General features: G+C 38.8%; 1 protein-coding gene and 1 long non-coding RNA gene across 2 annotated transcripts; one reads left to right on the top strand and one right to left on the bottom strand.

Annotated features, from left to right (window-relative positions):
• The first annotated feature begins 6,614 nt into the window (after positions 1 to 6,614).
• Positions 6,615 to 14,092, top strand: LOC117463765 (uncharacterized). The gene is made up of 3 exons (XR_004553968.1): positions 6,615 to 6,773; positions 12,179 to 12,270; positions 13,711 to 14,092. It is a non-coding gene; the product is annotated as an uncharacterized lncRNA (long non-coding RNA).
• On the bottom strand, positions 9,952 to 12,786 carry LOC117463764 (DNA damage-inducible transcript 4-like protein). Its single transcript, XM_034106196.2, has 3 exons — positions 12,687 to 12,786; positions 12,337 to 12,447; positions 9,952 to 11,581 (listed from the first exon to the last, which is right to left on the bottom strand). Exons 2-3 carry the CDS (start codon positions 12,425 to 12,427, stop codon positions 11,091 to 11,093), a joined length of 582 nt encoding a protein of 193 aa, XP_033962087.1. The 5' UTR covers positions 12,428 to 12,447; positions 12,687 to 12,786; the 3' UTR covers positions 9,952 to 11,090.
• Positions 14,093 to 16,066: the final 1,974 nt, after the last annotated feature.

A 16,066-nucleotide genomic window follows, 5' to 3' on the forward strand; every position in this document is an offset into this window, starting at 1 on the left:
GAAGACTAAATATTTATCTGCAGATCCGTTTAAAGCATATTCATTACTCGTTATTCTCTAATAGTTCATTAAAGACTGTATATAATTGCTATTTTGCACATCCCTTTCAAGATTTCAAGATTTTCTAAGGTTTATTGACATATCATATACACAATAGCGTAGTTATGCAATGAATGACAAACTTGGGTCACAGGTTCATCAACAGTGCATTACAAGACATCTATCAATGTGTGTATACTTCCACCATTACACTGTCGTATTCTGCACATTTCTTTAAATAAAGCCTTATTAGTTAGCACATCCTCCTATCAGGCACTAAACTGTTTTACTCTAGATATCATTTGAGTATCTTCTTGATATTTTCTATTCTATATTTATATAATTGACCTTCTACTTTCCCACTATTTTGTATGTACTCTTAATATTTGAATGTTTTCATAAAATATAACACATTCAAAAGTGCGTTACAAAAATGAAAGACATTAAGAAAAAGGCATTTTAAACAGTCATTAAAAAGCAACACAATCTTCCTGCATTGCAATTACTCTAAACGTGTAATAACCAGCCTGTCCTCCTACAAAAAACGACCAAATAGGTCGATTGTTTAAGCACCTTAGATTACGACCCATAACCACGTTTTAAAGTGTAGCACCTCAAGTGGTCGTGTAAGAAACAACATGCTCCCGTTTATTTACAAATAACCCTCTCTGGAAAATCCTAAATTGTAGAACAGTTTGGCCATTAAAATGCTTTTTGATTAGATTTCTAGCGAGAAGTGTATATTGTACTTTTAGAATCCACGTCCAGTGGAAGTGTAGGATCTATAGTTTGATAGATATTACGAAGATGATTTGAGGTCTCGCCAGGATAACGTGTATATGCGGCAGCTTCCATGTAAAGTTAGCGTGGGTGAAAACAGTATTTCCGGTCTCGAAGTTTTCATAATAAAACCGGATATATTCCCCTCACTGTCAAATGATTACACAGTGATATCTGCATTACTCATCCACTAAAAAACATCAGTTTATCCTTGTTAATTGCACAATATTGATTGGTTTAAATGGTGTACAATGCTTTTGTGTTTTTAACCTTAGAGTCAGAGAAACAAATAGTTTTTTAGGAGTTTAGACACTACAGTTTCCGAAGACACTACACTACCCAGAATCCCCAGCTATCGTTTGGGACTACAACATCCGCCTTGCTTTACAAACCCCGTGATTAGTCATCAAGCCCTGTGATTGGATGTTGGAGTGGCAGTGCGACAAGGTTACGCTGTCAAACAGCTCTTTGAAATGGAATGGAACCGCGGCAGACTTTCCAAAACTGGAATTGGACGGGTCCAGCCCCCCCCCCCCCCCCCCCCAGAACTACACATGCTGGCTATTGTGTGTTTCGCAATATATGGCACGTCTCTTTATAAGACGTTTTCGTATTTCCCACAATTAGAAGTTGGCAGTATTAAACGTGTACACCCTGGAGGTTTAGGGGATACGAAACACAGTGGTGTTATCAATTGTAAAACATATAATTAATAAATGGTGAAATAATATACCCACATGACACCTAAGGTCAGAAGAGCTTTATTTAACAGATGGTTTTATGTCTACCCCTCCTGTTGTTCATTGATAAGCCGGACAAATGCACTTGTCAAGGTTCAGAGGCAAATTTTGCAAATATGGCAGTAGCCATCGATCATCTTAAGATAAGATAAGATATACTTTATTGATCCCAAGTTGGGAAATGTTTTTGTTACAGCAGCATGTAGTACTTTGTTCTACTCCACTACGATTCAGAGGTTAACCTGGTATTTTTACTCTACTACATTTATTTTTGTTACTTTGCAGATTCTGATTAATGATGTGAAATATAAACAACCCTTAAATCAGACTTTAGTTACACCTGAGTAAAGTCTGTTTTGCACATCCTCCTGTTAATATCTTTGGACGTCCTGCACTAAACTGTTTTATTGTAGAGATCACTACAGTATCTTCTTGATATTTTCTATTCTATATTTCTATCATTGACCCCTATTTTGTATGTAGGCTACTCTTAATATTTAAATGTTTTCATCAAATATAACTTATTCTACAACTAAATTCAATAACGTGCTTTAACCACTAGGAGGTGCGGTTTAGACCAGTGGTCTAGTTAATACAACATAATAATATCGTACATAATATGACTATTCACTTTATTGTGAAATTAAAACAGAACGTTAAAGGAAAATACAGTTTCAGTCTCTCGATGTGAAGCTTATGCATTGTACCATGAACTTGTATAGACCTGTAACAGTCAACTGCATGAGGAGTTGGAAAGGTAGTTCAGAAAATCAGTAATATCTTTAAAAACTACAAAAAAGTCCCTTTATATCAGCTGTGCACCTTTATGGTGTAAACACAGCCTATCTACTAATTTGATCAAATATAAAAGTCAGCCGAATTAGTGTTGATACTGCAAGGAGACGTATTGTGTGAAAAGAAATGGAAGATGTTGTTTAATTGTTGATATATGTATGGTCCACGTCACGTATTCAGTTTTGGCGGCATCTCTTCCAGTTTGTCAAAAGGTCTTCTGATCAGGGCTCTATAAATACATATCTACGGCAGATCTGTAATATTTAATGCAGCCGAACCGTGTATTACAATGCCGTTATGTGATGACTTTCAAAGAGAAAAGCAAGAGCACTCGGAATAAAGTTTTATTATTATTTTTTGAATGTTTTCCGATTTCATATCACATAAACACCATATCCCGACGTGCATTGCGGCGTGATTTTAGCCTATCAAAACCTCTGAAAACAGAAAGGTGTCTCTCAGAATCGAAAGAGAAAAACCTATGGGAAAAACACAAAAGCATTGAACAGAATTTAAACCAATTAATGTCGTATAATTAACTAGGATAAACTGATGTTTTTTAGTGGATGTGTAGTGCAGATATCACTGTTAAATCAGCTCTGTGTTAAATCATTTGATCATTGGTTTTATTATGAAAACGGCCAGACCGGAAATACTGTTTTCAACCCGTAACTTTACATAGAAGCTTGCCGCATATACACGTTGTCCTGACGAAACCTCAAATCATCTTCGTAATATCTATCAAACTATAGATCCTACATATCGACTGGACGTGGATTCTAAAAGTACAATATATACTTCTCGCTAGAAATCTAATCATAAAGCGTTTTAATGGCCAAACTATCCTACAATTTAGGATTTTACAGAGAGGGTTATTTGTGAATAAACAACCCTCTGTAACGTTTGCATTGAACGGGAGCACTAGAGGCCGACAATTTTAAAACGTAATTATAGGTCGTATTAAGCGCTTGAACAAATGACATATTTGGTCGTAATAAGGTTCTTAAACAATCGACCCATTTGGTCGTATGAGTTGGAGGACTTGTTGGTAATAACGTGCTTTAACCAGTAGGTGGTTTGGGTTAAAAGCATAGGTTAAAAGGCTGTCAAGTTTACAGTGTTAACAAAATAAAATATACTGCTGTTTCCGGTTTAGTTTACGAAGAATATTATTTTGTTATTGTTTTGATATTTGTAACACAAAAGCGATGTAAAAAACCCATAGCAACCAAAAAAAGATGGTCTTAACATGACCCAGTCGTCTAGTAGTTAATAAAAAACAATAATATCAAAACAAAATATTACTACTAACTTTATTGTGAAATTAAAACAGAACGGTAAAAGAATAGTTTCCGGTCTATTCTGATGCCCGATCTCTGTAGATAAATAAAGAACTAAGACAGATGTGTAATATTTAATGCAGCCAAACCATTTATTACAATGCATTCATGTGATGACTATCAAAGAGTAAAGCAAGCACTGCTGAATAAAGTATGATTTTCTCTTTTACGAAACGTTTTTTTTCATATGGAATGCAGTTGGAGGTCAACCAATCAAAGAGCTTGAGGGCTGATCACGGGGTTCGTGGTGTAGTCCCAAACGATAGCTGAGGATTCTGGGTAGTGTAGTGTCTTCTGCCGTCCAAAAACTCCGAAAAAATATTTGTTTCTCCGAATCGAAGGGGGAAAATACAAAAGCATTGTACACAATTCAAACCAATCAATGTTGTGTAATTACCAAGGACAATTTGGTGTTTTTTAGTCGATGAGTAGTGCAGATATCACTGTAAAATCAATCGACAGTAAGGAGAATAGGCTACTTACTTCCGGGTGTAAAATTCTCCGTTATCCAATGGGAATGGACGCTCGTAATACAAGACATGATCATTATCTTTTAAATAACGTTAACTAAAGGGAACAATCTATTTGACACAGCTGAAGCTCTGGCCTTCCTTAAAAACAAACTAATTTAATAAAATTAACAGTTGCATTACACACAATGCACTGTTTTTTGAGAACACAAATTCGTAACTAATGTAATTTTTACATTCTGACGAAAAATAAAAATAATTATGAATACAAATAAAATAAAAGAAGCCTCCCGTGAGTTACTACACGCTATAAAGTAGATTTAAAAAACGTTGTATAGAATAAAAGCTCACTGCGGGACGTTGTAGAACCACGACAAAGGAGCCTCATTCACTTTACATTGGGGTTGTTTGCGTGGTGCCGACACGCAAATGTAACAAAGTTCGTGACTCCACCACGCATTGTGGTGTTAAGGAGTCGTGGTGGAGTCACGCATTCTGGTGAGATCAGGTTGTGTTTTTGTATGCATGGTCCTTCTATAAATAAATAAATAAATGTCATGCAAAGCTGCCTGCCTTCCTTCGACTCTCCCTGAACTGCCTGATCTTTTAATGTTCAATGTTAACCATTTGAGCAGATAGCATTAAGTAGAAAAGATCGCAGATGCTAATGTGCCGTTAGCCTACCTCCCGCCCCCTTAGCACCTGGTGGAGGGGGCGATAGGCTCCTCTTCAAATGTTTCACAAAATACTTACCATCATGACTACTCTTACTGTTTAACATTTGGGTTCACTTCATGTTAAGGCTAATACAAATGACAAGGCTAAGTAATGTGATGCTAACTAACGTGCTCGCTACTAGCTATGTAGCTAGCTTGACTATGTTCCATGCAAAACATGTGTATTACCTGATATGTCTGATCCAACGACTCCTGGTCCTTTCATCAGACGGGAAGCGATAGAACGAGCAAAGTGGTATGATCACTTATGTGATTACAACCTGGTACAAAGCACACAGGCATCTTGTAAAAGTGAATTTATTTTTAGCAATCTCTTATATATTGGAGGGAATAAATCAGTTATGAGATCTTCTTCTTCGCTTTAATTACGAGTCGCAACCACTTGGAGCATTATCGCCTGTGACATCACTTACGCGAGCCAGAATGGGATTTGTACTCTTTGTAGTCGCGTATTTTTCATAGTCTTATATTTCAACAGTTTTACGACAAAATGTGACTTTTTTGACATGGAACTTATTGTTTAAGATTGACAAACATCATATGTGTAGTTCGTGGCACAATTCAAACGGGATCAAAAGATACGTTTTCTCTCTCCATTGAATTCAATGTAAATATTTCGCTTCCGGGGTCCCATGGGCCGGAAGTAGATGGGCGTGACTTCGCCTCTTTATAAGGGCAAAGAGGCGGAGCCGAGGCGGGACCTGCTGCCTCCGAACTGGAAGTAAACAGAGCTAGCTCAGGCTAAGAAGCTAAGCTAACATGAAATACATGCATACCAAGTTACTGCTAACAGTGTAGTTCCCCTATATAAACGTTACATTCATAATCAGATGAGACAATCTGCAAGAGAATTAGCTATATGTTGTTATTCTTAATGCTTGTCATTCACACGTTGAGAAAAGACGGACTCCACCGCCCGGACCTAACGGGGCCGCAGTGGGCTAGCTCCGGGACGCCGGCTGGAGCTAGCCCCCTGCGGCTCCGTTAGCTCCGGCGGCCACCACTGGGATAATCGGGTCCCCTATTAACATTTGCTCCCGTTTAGCATTATGGGCGTCATAGCCATAGACTATACAAGTCTTACCCAAGGCTAAATCATAAACTAAATGGTTACGTCCTTAGCTGGCTAATAAGTAACAAGCTAAGCTACCAAGCACACAAACACCTGTGAACGGGGTTAACATGTATAATATTATCATTTTAGACTTCTTGGAAGTTCTGTTAGTACATTCAAGCGCACAGCACGACATTTTAATTGTCTGGTATTTGTAACAATATTCCCTAAAAGGCACAATCACCACGAACACGGCTAAAGCTAAAGGGTCAAGTACAGTACTATGACTAACTAACGTTGTAGCCTCTATGGTTGTAGCCTAGCAGAGTGGACAAGTTGCTGTTAGCTGACAGTGAGGCATGTACGTGGCCATCAACGTGACCACGCCCTAATTTATGCAAAAACTTTAAGACCTAATATAAATAAAAGGGTCGTGTTAGAAAACAATTCACTCACAGATTCATAATCATGAAGGTGGAATCTAACTATATCGATAATAATATTTATTGCATCCATGGGTAGAAACATGTTTTTTTTCTGCTGTAAAATTGGGCATTTTAACATGGGGGTCTATGGAAATTGCTCCTTTCTGCAGCCAGTCCCTAGCGGCCCATGTGTGAACTGCAGTGTGTGGCACTTCCGTATTGGCTTCCCGGCTGTTCCCCAGAGTTTGCCGCTTGGTTGGGACGGAGATGAGCGCAGTCTGGAGATGTTCCGAAGATGAAAGAAGGCGGTGCGGGTGATGCTCTTTATGTGTGGCGCGAATGAGAGGGAGCCGTCCAGAATGACACCGAGGCTTTTCACTTGGGCAGCGAATGGTATGGGGAAGCCGTCGATGATGATGTTTGATGCTGGGGTGATATGTGAATTGGTGAGGGTGGATGAGCCGATGAGCAGGGCCTCGGTTTTGCTACTGTTAAGCTTCAGGAGGTTCCTGCTCATCCAGCTCCTGATGTCCTCAAGGCAGGTTATGCTTATTATGTAAGAGCAAAACATAGATGAGCCTATGAAATGTAAAATTAAATGAGACACCCAGTTCTTTCGAATGAATGCTTTGGCTGTACAGTGTTACAATGAGGAGGATCTCAAAGTATCAATGATGACCACGTGAAGCATCTACTTTAAATCAAACTCTCACAAACATTTTAATGCCGTGTGACTTTCAACTGCATGGTCAGGATGCATTGCATAAAGTACTGCATTAAATGTTATGGTCACAAGGCTGAGAGGAAAACACACTGAAGTGAAGGACCAGACTCTCAATCTGAAAGCAATGCACATATCATGCTCTAAATAATAAAGTAAAATATGATACTGTTACACTATGAAGCTTCAGTCTGAAATATCACCAAATGGCACCAAGGCTGATGTAACATTTGACATGGTAGCTGTCTTAAAATGACATATTAACAATACTTTTCAAAACGTTGTATGTTCACATGAGTGTTTATTTCCTGTTTTAAGGTTTTGAAATGTCAAATTTGATGGCATTTCTTTAGAAATCAGAATATCCAAATGCTCTGAACAGGTTTTTAAAATTCAAACTGCATCCCTCCCCTTTAATTTGTTTCTCCTACAATATTAATACATATCCATAATATAAGGCCATAGAATATAATAATAAACCCACCTTTTTGGGTGTTGCATCCAGATGCCTCCCCAATTGGTTGAACTCAAATGGTTTTTCAAGGGATAGGTGGTATCCACATTTTTGAATACATTCAGGCCTTCTTTGGACCAATGCAAACAAAAGCATGCTCATAGTGGCAATGCTAACATGCTTATACTTGGTAAGTGTATTTACTATGTTCACAATCTTAGTTTAAGCATGCTAACATTTTAATATCACCATAAACATATCAATGACATCCTCAGTCTGTGCTCAGTGCCGAGGGGTTTTAGGTTGTTACTTGGGAATGCAAAGTAGATTTCCAATTTGCGTGCTGACAGCTCCACTTCAGCAGTCTTAGAAAGATTTCAGTTTCACTACCTTGAAAGAGCAAACTGCAAGCTCAAGCATGTTTACCAAGCCGTTCATGTTAACAGTGCTCTTCCTCTCCTCACCACTCGACCACCCTCCTGAAATAGACAACAACAAAAAATGACAAACATTACTAACAATATTGCATTGCAAACAAAGAAAGATATGTGAGAAAGAAATGTGACAAACATTTCATTTATGATTTCACTTTGCCTGCATACAAATGTGAGTGTTTTCGGGCGGGAACAGTCGGGCAACAATAAACTGTTCAAAATAACTGTCTGCTACCTGATGCCAAATGGAAATACTGAACGAGTAAACAAGGATCTATTTCTACAGCCATCTACAACCATCCGATGTATTTTCTACATTGATAGTGGATAGATATTTAAAACTGATGGCTGGGAATATCATGCAAATTGAAATTAAAAAAGATCACGATGCAAACCACATATATACGTAGAGGGACTCAAAGCCTGTAAACATGTGACTGTCAAAGCTGCATTTGTGTCCTCTGTCAGCAGGGGGTGTTTGTGATCACTCTGTTTGACTGTAGCAGGGAAGCATGCGTTTCACAACAAGGCTCTGCCACTGAAACCCACACTGTGCAGCTTGTGTTGACACTGAGAATTTAAAATACCTTCAGTAAAGTGCAGCTCAGATTCTTGAGTGAAAAAGCCTTGAGTACTTTTCCAGGTGGCAAGAAATATGTTGATGTGTCCCTTAGAAGAAGCCTTTGCTGCCTCTGCTGGAAGAAGTATTCAGATCCTGAAATACTCAAGTAAAACTCCTGCCGACAAAACATTACTACAGTAAAGGTGTTTAATTGGCTGTGGATGTTAAGGTTGAATAACTTGTGTCTCCTTTATACACCATTTGGTAGTATAATGCATAACAGCAATGCATAATAATCTATATGATCACTTGTCTAAGCTTTGAAAACGCATACAAAAAGCTGAAAATGTCTATTTTCATATTAATAAATGATTGAATAATTGTTTAGTCTATAACATGTCAAAGAGTCTCAGAGTCCAAGGTGGGGGTCTTCAAAAGTTGTCAGTCCAAAATCAAAATATATTTACTTTAAAATGATTTTAAATAAATACAAGCAGTTATTTTATAAACAGCATTTACCACACTAATCCATTGGTTGCTCTAAAATCTTTTGTGTTCAAGACCTTTTTGAATTCATCGTCAGGCTAATGTTATAGGTTTACCCTCCACAGACAGACCGTACTTTATACTTGTATGGGCCCCACAATGCCCCTTGTGTTGCTGCCTCACAGCAAGGGTTGGGTCAGGCAGGGTTGTGCAATTGCAACAAGTAAATAACCAATCACTGGTGCTTTGTCCCCTCACAACGACTGGGATGCATCTTGCACAAGATCATGTGCTTCTGTCATTTAACTACTGTAACCATGTGACCCTCTTCAATTGTTTGTGCTTGAATGGTATGCTTGTTAAAACCTTTGCAATCAACATGTTACACAGTATAACAATAGCTTACTTACTGTAAGCCTCAAAAACTGTGCATTTAAAAAAGGTGACTGAAAAAGGTCACACGCCCAAATGTCCCACACAAGTGTCAACATGTTTAGTTTATCTGAATCTCATTTACCCGACAGATCACTATGGAGACCCCGCCATTAAAGACAGAGAGAAATGTCACACACGCAGCTGATGTAACAAACTGCTGCTGACACCAAACACTGTTTTCAAAAGGCCCTGCAGGATCAATACAATATTAATGATGTTAAGTGTCGGGACTCAAAATCAAACAAATGGTGCCAGGAGAGGTATTGAACCATCCCAGACTCTATAGATGGAAATGTTTGCAGAGACACTTTAACGGATAAAAAAGGATCTGAAAAAGTTTGCTAGTTTTCCTTGTGAAGCTAACAATTATTTTGTCATACCAGAAAAACATTGTCTCAATTTAGAAAGCCTGCATTGCACCACTGTTACCAACCAAACCCCAGAACATGCACAGTACCGTAAATACAAATTGCATAAAGTATATGAAAATAAAGTTTACACGTTTAATGTCGAACAGTTTCCTTCAACAGGAGGTTCAATTGGCAATTAAAAAAAACACTATCAAATATCTCAAATTACAAAATGGACCTTAAGGTGGGGTAGGTCATTTAGGGAAGCCAGCACGAGTGCGCTAGAATTTGAAAATACACAGCCGGAAAAAATCTGCCACTTCCTTCCAGAGCCCCTCCTCCAACACACGAACGTGCACATGACCAATGAGGGCACGAGATAAGTTTGTGCACAGATGGAAGGCTGACAGGCAGGTAAAATGATTGGTCCACAGATGAATTGACCAATCATTTTAGCCGGCCTGGCCAAAATGATTGGTCCACAGATGAATTGACCAATCATTTTAGCCGGCCTGGCCTTCAGTACACAAACTTATCTCGTGCCCTCATTGGTCATGTGCGCGTCCGTGTGTGTTGGAGGAGGGGCTCTGCGAGGAAGTGGCAGATATTTTACGGCTGTGTATTTTCAAATTCTTGCGCACTCTAGCTGGTTTCTCCAAAATGACCTACCCCACCTTTAAGTAACTGCTTTGCACAAGTTAAAGAATCAATACATCAAAGAAGCTTTTACGTTTAGGTGAACAATACTTTTAATAATCTATAAAGGCGATGCATTGAAAGGAAATGTTTCAGAAAGGGGTATAACAATAAAACATCAATAAAACTTTTACACTAAACACACAGCTCCAAGTGAAAACAAAAAAGTGCATTTCTCTGACATTTAAGGCATCCACATAACCGTAGTGTGAGAAGCCCACACCATGACAGCAGCATCTTCCCAAGACGATCAGCCCTAAAAACATCCGCAGCCATAAATACAGCATTACACAACAACCTACATACAGTATGGCCCCCATACAGTATGGCCCCCAAAGACTTAACTTCGGTCTCCTATTCATCGTGCCCAGGTGTGTTTACAGCTGCTGAACATAGTCTGTGTATCTGGAAACACACAGACCTTCAACAAAGTGGCTAGTGTCTTGCTCTAAAGTGTATCAACTATAGTGTATTGTACAAAACCACTATAAAATATGACACCAATGGAGTGTCATTTACATTTGGGCAGAAGTGCCTTTGCCCACAGGAAACCCAATATATATATATATAGTTCAGCCCTCATCTACAATGGTGCCAGGCGAGGAGCAGTACAGTTTTTTCTTGACGAGCCGAAAGCCTGAACTCAGTTTGAGTATGCGTCTGAAAGTCGGGGCAAAGCAGGTTCCCATGAACAGGAAGTCCTGCAGGCTGGTCCAGGCAGTGCCGTCCTGCTTGAACACAAGAGTCACCTCAAAGGTGGGCACCACGGTGGCATCGTACACAATTCGCTCCAGCCGCTTGCAGCCATTCTCCATTTCCAGGTGGACGTAGAGGATGCACCCCCGCAGGCCACAGGGCTCGCAGGCCGCCAGCTGCAGCACCTCTCCAGCTATCCTCTGCGTCAGCTTCTCTGGTACCAGAACATAGGAGCAGTGCAGGATTGTCTTCTTGGCTTGGGACAGACTGTTTTCAAAAATTTTGGCCAGCTGTTGACAGGTTATGTCTTCAGTGACTTCTCCAGTCCTCTCGGGTTCAGCCAGGCAGTGATCCCAGAAGTCCAGTTCTAGGAGAACACCACAAGTTGAACAGTTAGGGACCAATGACAATGTTTTATTTAAGATAAACATGCAGGTAAATAAATGGCTTTTTTCAAGATCCCATCATGCACAAATTAAATTAGTCAAGCCACAAACCACTATTTTAATAATGGATTAATAAAGTCATTTATTGTTGCACAAATGAAATAAATGTTGTGCATCTCAAAAATTGGAGCCATCACTCTTTTTCTCTCCCCATGTTATCATATAAACTGGATATTTGGGGGCTTTGGACTGCCAAAAGATAATGTATAACATTTTGTAAACCAATTTTAAGAGACCAAATGAATAAATAAAGGTAATTATGTAAATGTTCAATAATGGAAAAAAGTTATTTTCTTCTAACAAAACACACAACAGATTGTCGGATTTAATCTGATTTAGCATCCGCTCAATTTGAGTGTGTGTTTATGATGCAATACTCACAAAAGAAAAATGTTTGTCAGACTGCTAATATGTTCAAAGTTATAAGACATGCATCACAGCAGTCACTATATAGAAACTGCAATAAAATAATGTAGCTTTTGACAGAAAAATGGAGTTTAATTCGATTTTTTCCCCAGGTTGTTGTTGTGAAAGAGAGGCTGAAGGGATGACTTCATCCTCCCCTCCTCACCCCTCCCCTCGCTGCTGCAGCCATGCGCCACACACCGGGGTAAACAAGCAACCTGCTAGAAGAGTACAGACACTAGCATACACACAACACAGAAAAAAAGCTTACCTTTATCAATGCAATCATGGTCATATCTTCTATCCACCAATTCTTTGATATAGTCGCTGCTTTTAGTCTGTATTGTGCTTGTGGCGACCATGGCGACAGTGTGCCGTTTTCCTGTGAACATGTAGAAGTAGCAGCGTCAGTTTAACAGTGGAAGCAGGTTGTTTTAGCTCATTAATCTACAGCTGGCTCATTGAGCAACAATAACAAATTAAATGTGAAGGCTTTTGACTTTCAAAATGTAACGTTAGTAATTAAGAAGACAAGTTACCACCCCCGCTAACACCAGTTAACTACTTTAGCGTTACATTTCGAGCTAACCGTTAATTTTCAAGAAAAATTACATGACTTACCTTAATGATTATTTAGTGCAAATATAATTTTGTTCAGAAGGTTTCTTATAAAGAAATTCACAAGCAGTGTTACCCCCACACTGACAAAAAAACACAGACCCACAAATTTCACACTGAAGCTGACAAAACTTCTGAGGAATACTTATACCTTACTGCCAGTCAGCTGACCGAGGGTTGGACCAATCACAGCGCGCCTCTCGACGTAAAGGCATCTCTTCTCTGATTGGCGGAAAAATCTCATTTCAATAAATCAACAGTTGATTGTTCAATTCATGGGGGATATAGTTGTTTTTAGGGAAAACGATAGATGCACGTTTTGAAGTATAAACCAATAACATATGAATATTTTTTATTAGATATTTAGAAATTCGATTGAAAAAAGCGTGTTTTTTCTGAAGGATGAATAATCTAATTTGAAAAACAATAAGGCTATCAGGACACTGTTTAATGCTATGTTTGTCTAGTGTAGCCTATACCCCCGGCCACAAAGATTATTAGACCATTGATTCTGAAGAATCGAGGCAAAAGAAAATGTTTAAACATGTTGGGTCCCTCTATTTAGTCCAAAGACCTATGATGCACAAACAGTTCATATTATTTTTATGTTTTAATTGTAGGAGAGGAAACTCGCCATTTTCATTATGGCTGCATATCAGCAGTATTCACACATTGAAACCTGGTACTATCTTGATATGAGAGGTTGAAGCATGAACAGTTTAGTGTTTGAACCCTCTGAATCTAAAAGGGCACAGAGCTCTGCAGCAAACTGAAGCATACTTACTTGTTAAAAAAATACTCCAAAACTCAGATAATGACAGGCATGCAATAATGCATGTAAAAAGTCAAAAATGTACACATGCAGCCAGTTTTACAGGAGGGAGCAGCTTTAAGAGCCCCCCTGTAATCTTACTGTGTGTGTGTGTATGTGTGTATGTGTACCTGTATGTGTACATTTGGCAGGTATAGTGAGCACAGTTGTTCAGCCCATCAGGTGTTTATCCCTCATCATACTCTTTCTCAACAGAAATGTCCCCACAGTAACTGGATCTGCAGCTCTCAGACCGGCTGCTCTGCTGCTGGCTAAAGTCATGGAAATGTGGACTAGAGAGAGGGAGGGTGGGAGGTCACATGGGGAGAACTATATATGCCTCAGAAGAAGTCACATGCTTTAGCTAGTGTTACTGCCTTTGTGCATGCAGGCATACACAGTAAAGTGCTGCATAAGCAAAGCTTTGTTTAAGTTATCTGTAGGCTTTGGTATTAGCAGGGGATAAATAGGAGCATTCATGTTGTTTGACACATTTAGCATTCTGTGGGAATCTAAGCAGGTTTTATTGTAAACATATTCATTTATCGTAAGAATTTATTTGTGAAAAACTGTATAAATATGAAAAATGAAAAAGTTACCTGGAATATATTGTCATGATTTGTCATCCCCTTTTCTTGTTACTAGTGCTTTCTTGTTTGTTTGTTTATTTATTATTTGTCCCATGTTTGATGATTTATTTTTCTAAGTGCTTGCATATTTGTAAAAATACATGAAAAACTAATAAGGAGAAATGTCTACGGTGTTACAAATCAAAAAACGAATTGTGTTGTGCAATTGTGCAGTAATCTGAGAGCACAGTTACAAAATGCACAGCATCAGCTCTCACTGTCATGTGGTTTTAATGAGGTTTTGACCTAAATGTATGTTGAACATACGAGGTCAATACAGTCGCTGAGAAAGCTTAACTTAACACGTAGGAAAATACTTGAGTATTTAAAAAAGATCTTTGGTCAGTGAAGTAAAGTTGCGAACATTTTGAAACCTATAAAAATTAAGAAAAACACAAAGAAATGTACTTTTAATATTACAGTTTTGAAGTGATTTAGTAAGTGCACAGAATACCAAAAGTTCAAATTCTGATAGCTCGGAGCTCAGGACCCATATTGCATTTTTCTGACTGTCCACACAGCTGAAACAGAGTTCAGAGTGTATCCTTCATGATCTTTGAACTCGTGAAATAATACTGCATCACAGCGCTCAGGAGACATAATGTGTTAACAGCGACTGCCAGATCCATCGACTCGGTGGTGTCAGTGCTTAAGATGTTTCCCATGCCTCTTTGTCACATTCTGCATCTATTTTAACTTTGCTTTTGCATGTAAAGCCCCTTCTGGCTGTTGCTGCTCTGCTCCTGTCACACTGGCTGTATCGCAGCTGGATTTGAATACAAGAAAATGAAATACTTGTCATGACTATAGTAGTATTTCAAGGAGCTGGGAAGTAATGTGAAGCACCTCTGCATATGACATTCACTCCGGTGTTGGCACGGAGACACAACTAAACTCTGCTTGTGAATTTCTCACATGTGTCAACTCATGTTTCTCTTATTGAGGCATAAAGATGTAGCCTCCTGTTTCAGGTTACTGATCTCTCCATGAACCTTCTGTTATCCCCGTCAAGTCGCTCTGTGTCAGTATGCCAGGCTGGCACCACCCTCCCTTCAGTGAAACCTCCCTTTTGCTGAGTTGCATTTCTCTACCAGATAATCTGGTTGTTTGTGCAAGAGTATCCTACGTGCATATCAGAGCCTTGCACCAGTAAAAAAGTTGGAAATGAAGTTGGAAAAAAGTAATGTAATATATTTGTATTTATTAGAGCCAGCACACGCAAAAATCCCTTATTCATAATTAATCATAATGGATCCTAAATTGCAAAATGGTGCATCTACTGTTACTTGATGTATGTTACTTAACGTCTCTAAAACCCTGCTTATGTGCTTTGGTGCAATAATATCTTACATTAGGAATAATTTGACTTTCTTTATGTAAGTGGTAGTTGAACACATTTGTTCTTTTGGCACAATGTTTCAGCATTATGCAGAAGAATGACTGAAGGCCACCTGACGCCAGTGTTTTTAAACACAAGGGCACAGTCTTCTCTGAAAATACTTTAAAAAAATGTAACAAAAGAGAAAACTGGGGATACGCAGTAGCTTAACCATAATGCAAATGTTTCCTCTGGTTATGAATCTTGTAGATTTCCTGAACTGTAGTCATGTTAATGTTTTAATCTGTTGGCTATGTTTTGCTGTGCTGCAGATATTACAGATTTAGAGATATATTATGTGGAAATCACTCCCCACAGGACTTTCAAATCGATAACACTGTAAGGCAATATGCAGCTCAGCAAGGCTCTTGACAGAAAAAGGCACTTGATTGAAATTAATTCCAATATTAATCTTTCATTTTCAGACACTTAGATCCACTTTATAGTTGAAAGACGAGTAGATATCTGACTTTAAAAGGGGAGACTAAGCAGCGTGGAGTGAAGCTGAAGGAGAGAGGCCTGGCATGAGTGTAACCTGTCCCTGCCACAGCTGTGTGTGATGGGC

This window comes from Pseudochaenichthys georgianus, chromosome 18 (assembly GCF_902827115.2).
Source record: "Pseudochaenichthys georgianus chromosome 18, fPseGeo1.2, whole genome shotgun sequence".
Taxonomy (NCBI): domain Eukaryota; kingdom Metazoa; phylum Chordata; class Actinopteri; order Perciformes; family Channichthyidae; genus Pseudochaenichthys; species Pseudochaenichthys georgianus.

Coding starts and splice junctions, on each gene's coding strand:
- LOC117463764 (XM_034106196.2), bottom strand. CDS start 12,427: ATGGTCGCCACAAGCACAATACAGACTAAAAGCAGCGACTATATCAAA. Junction 11,582..12,336: donor CCATGATTGCATTGATAAAG/GTAAGCTTTTTT, acceptor GTGTTCTCCTAG/AACTGGACTTCTGGGATCAC.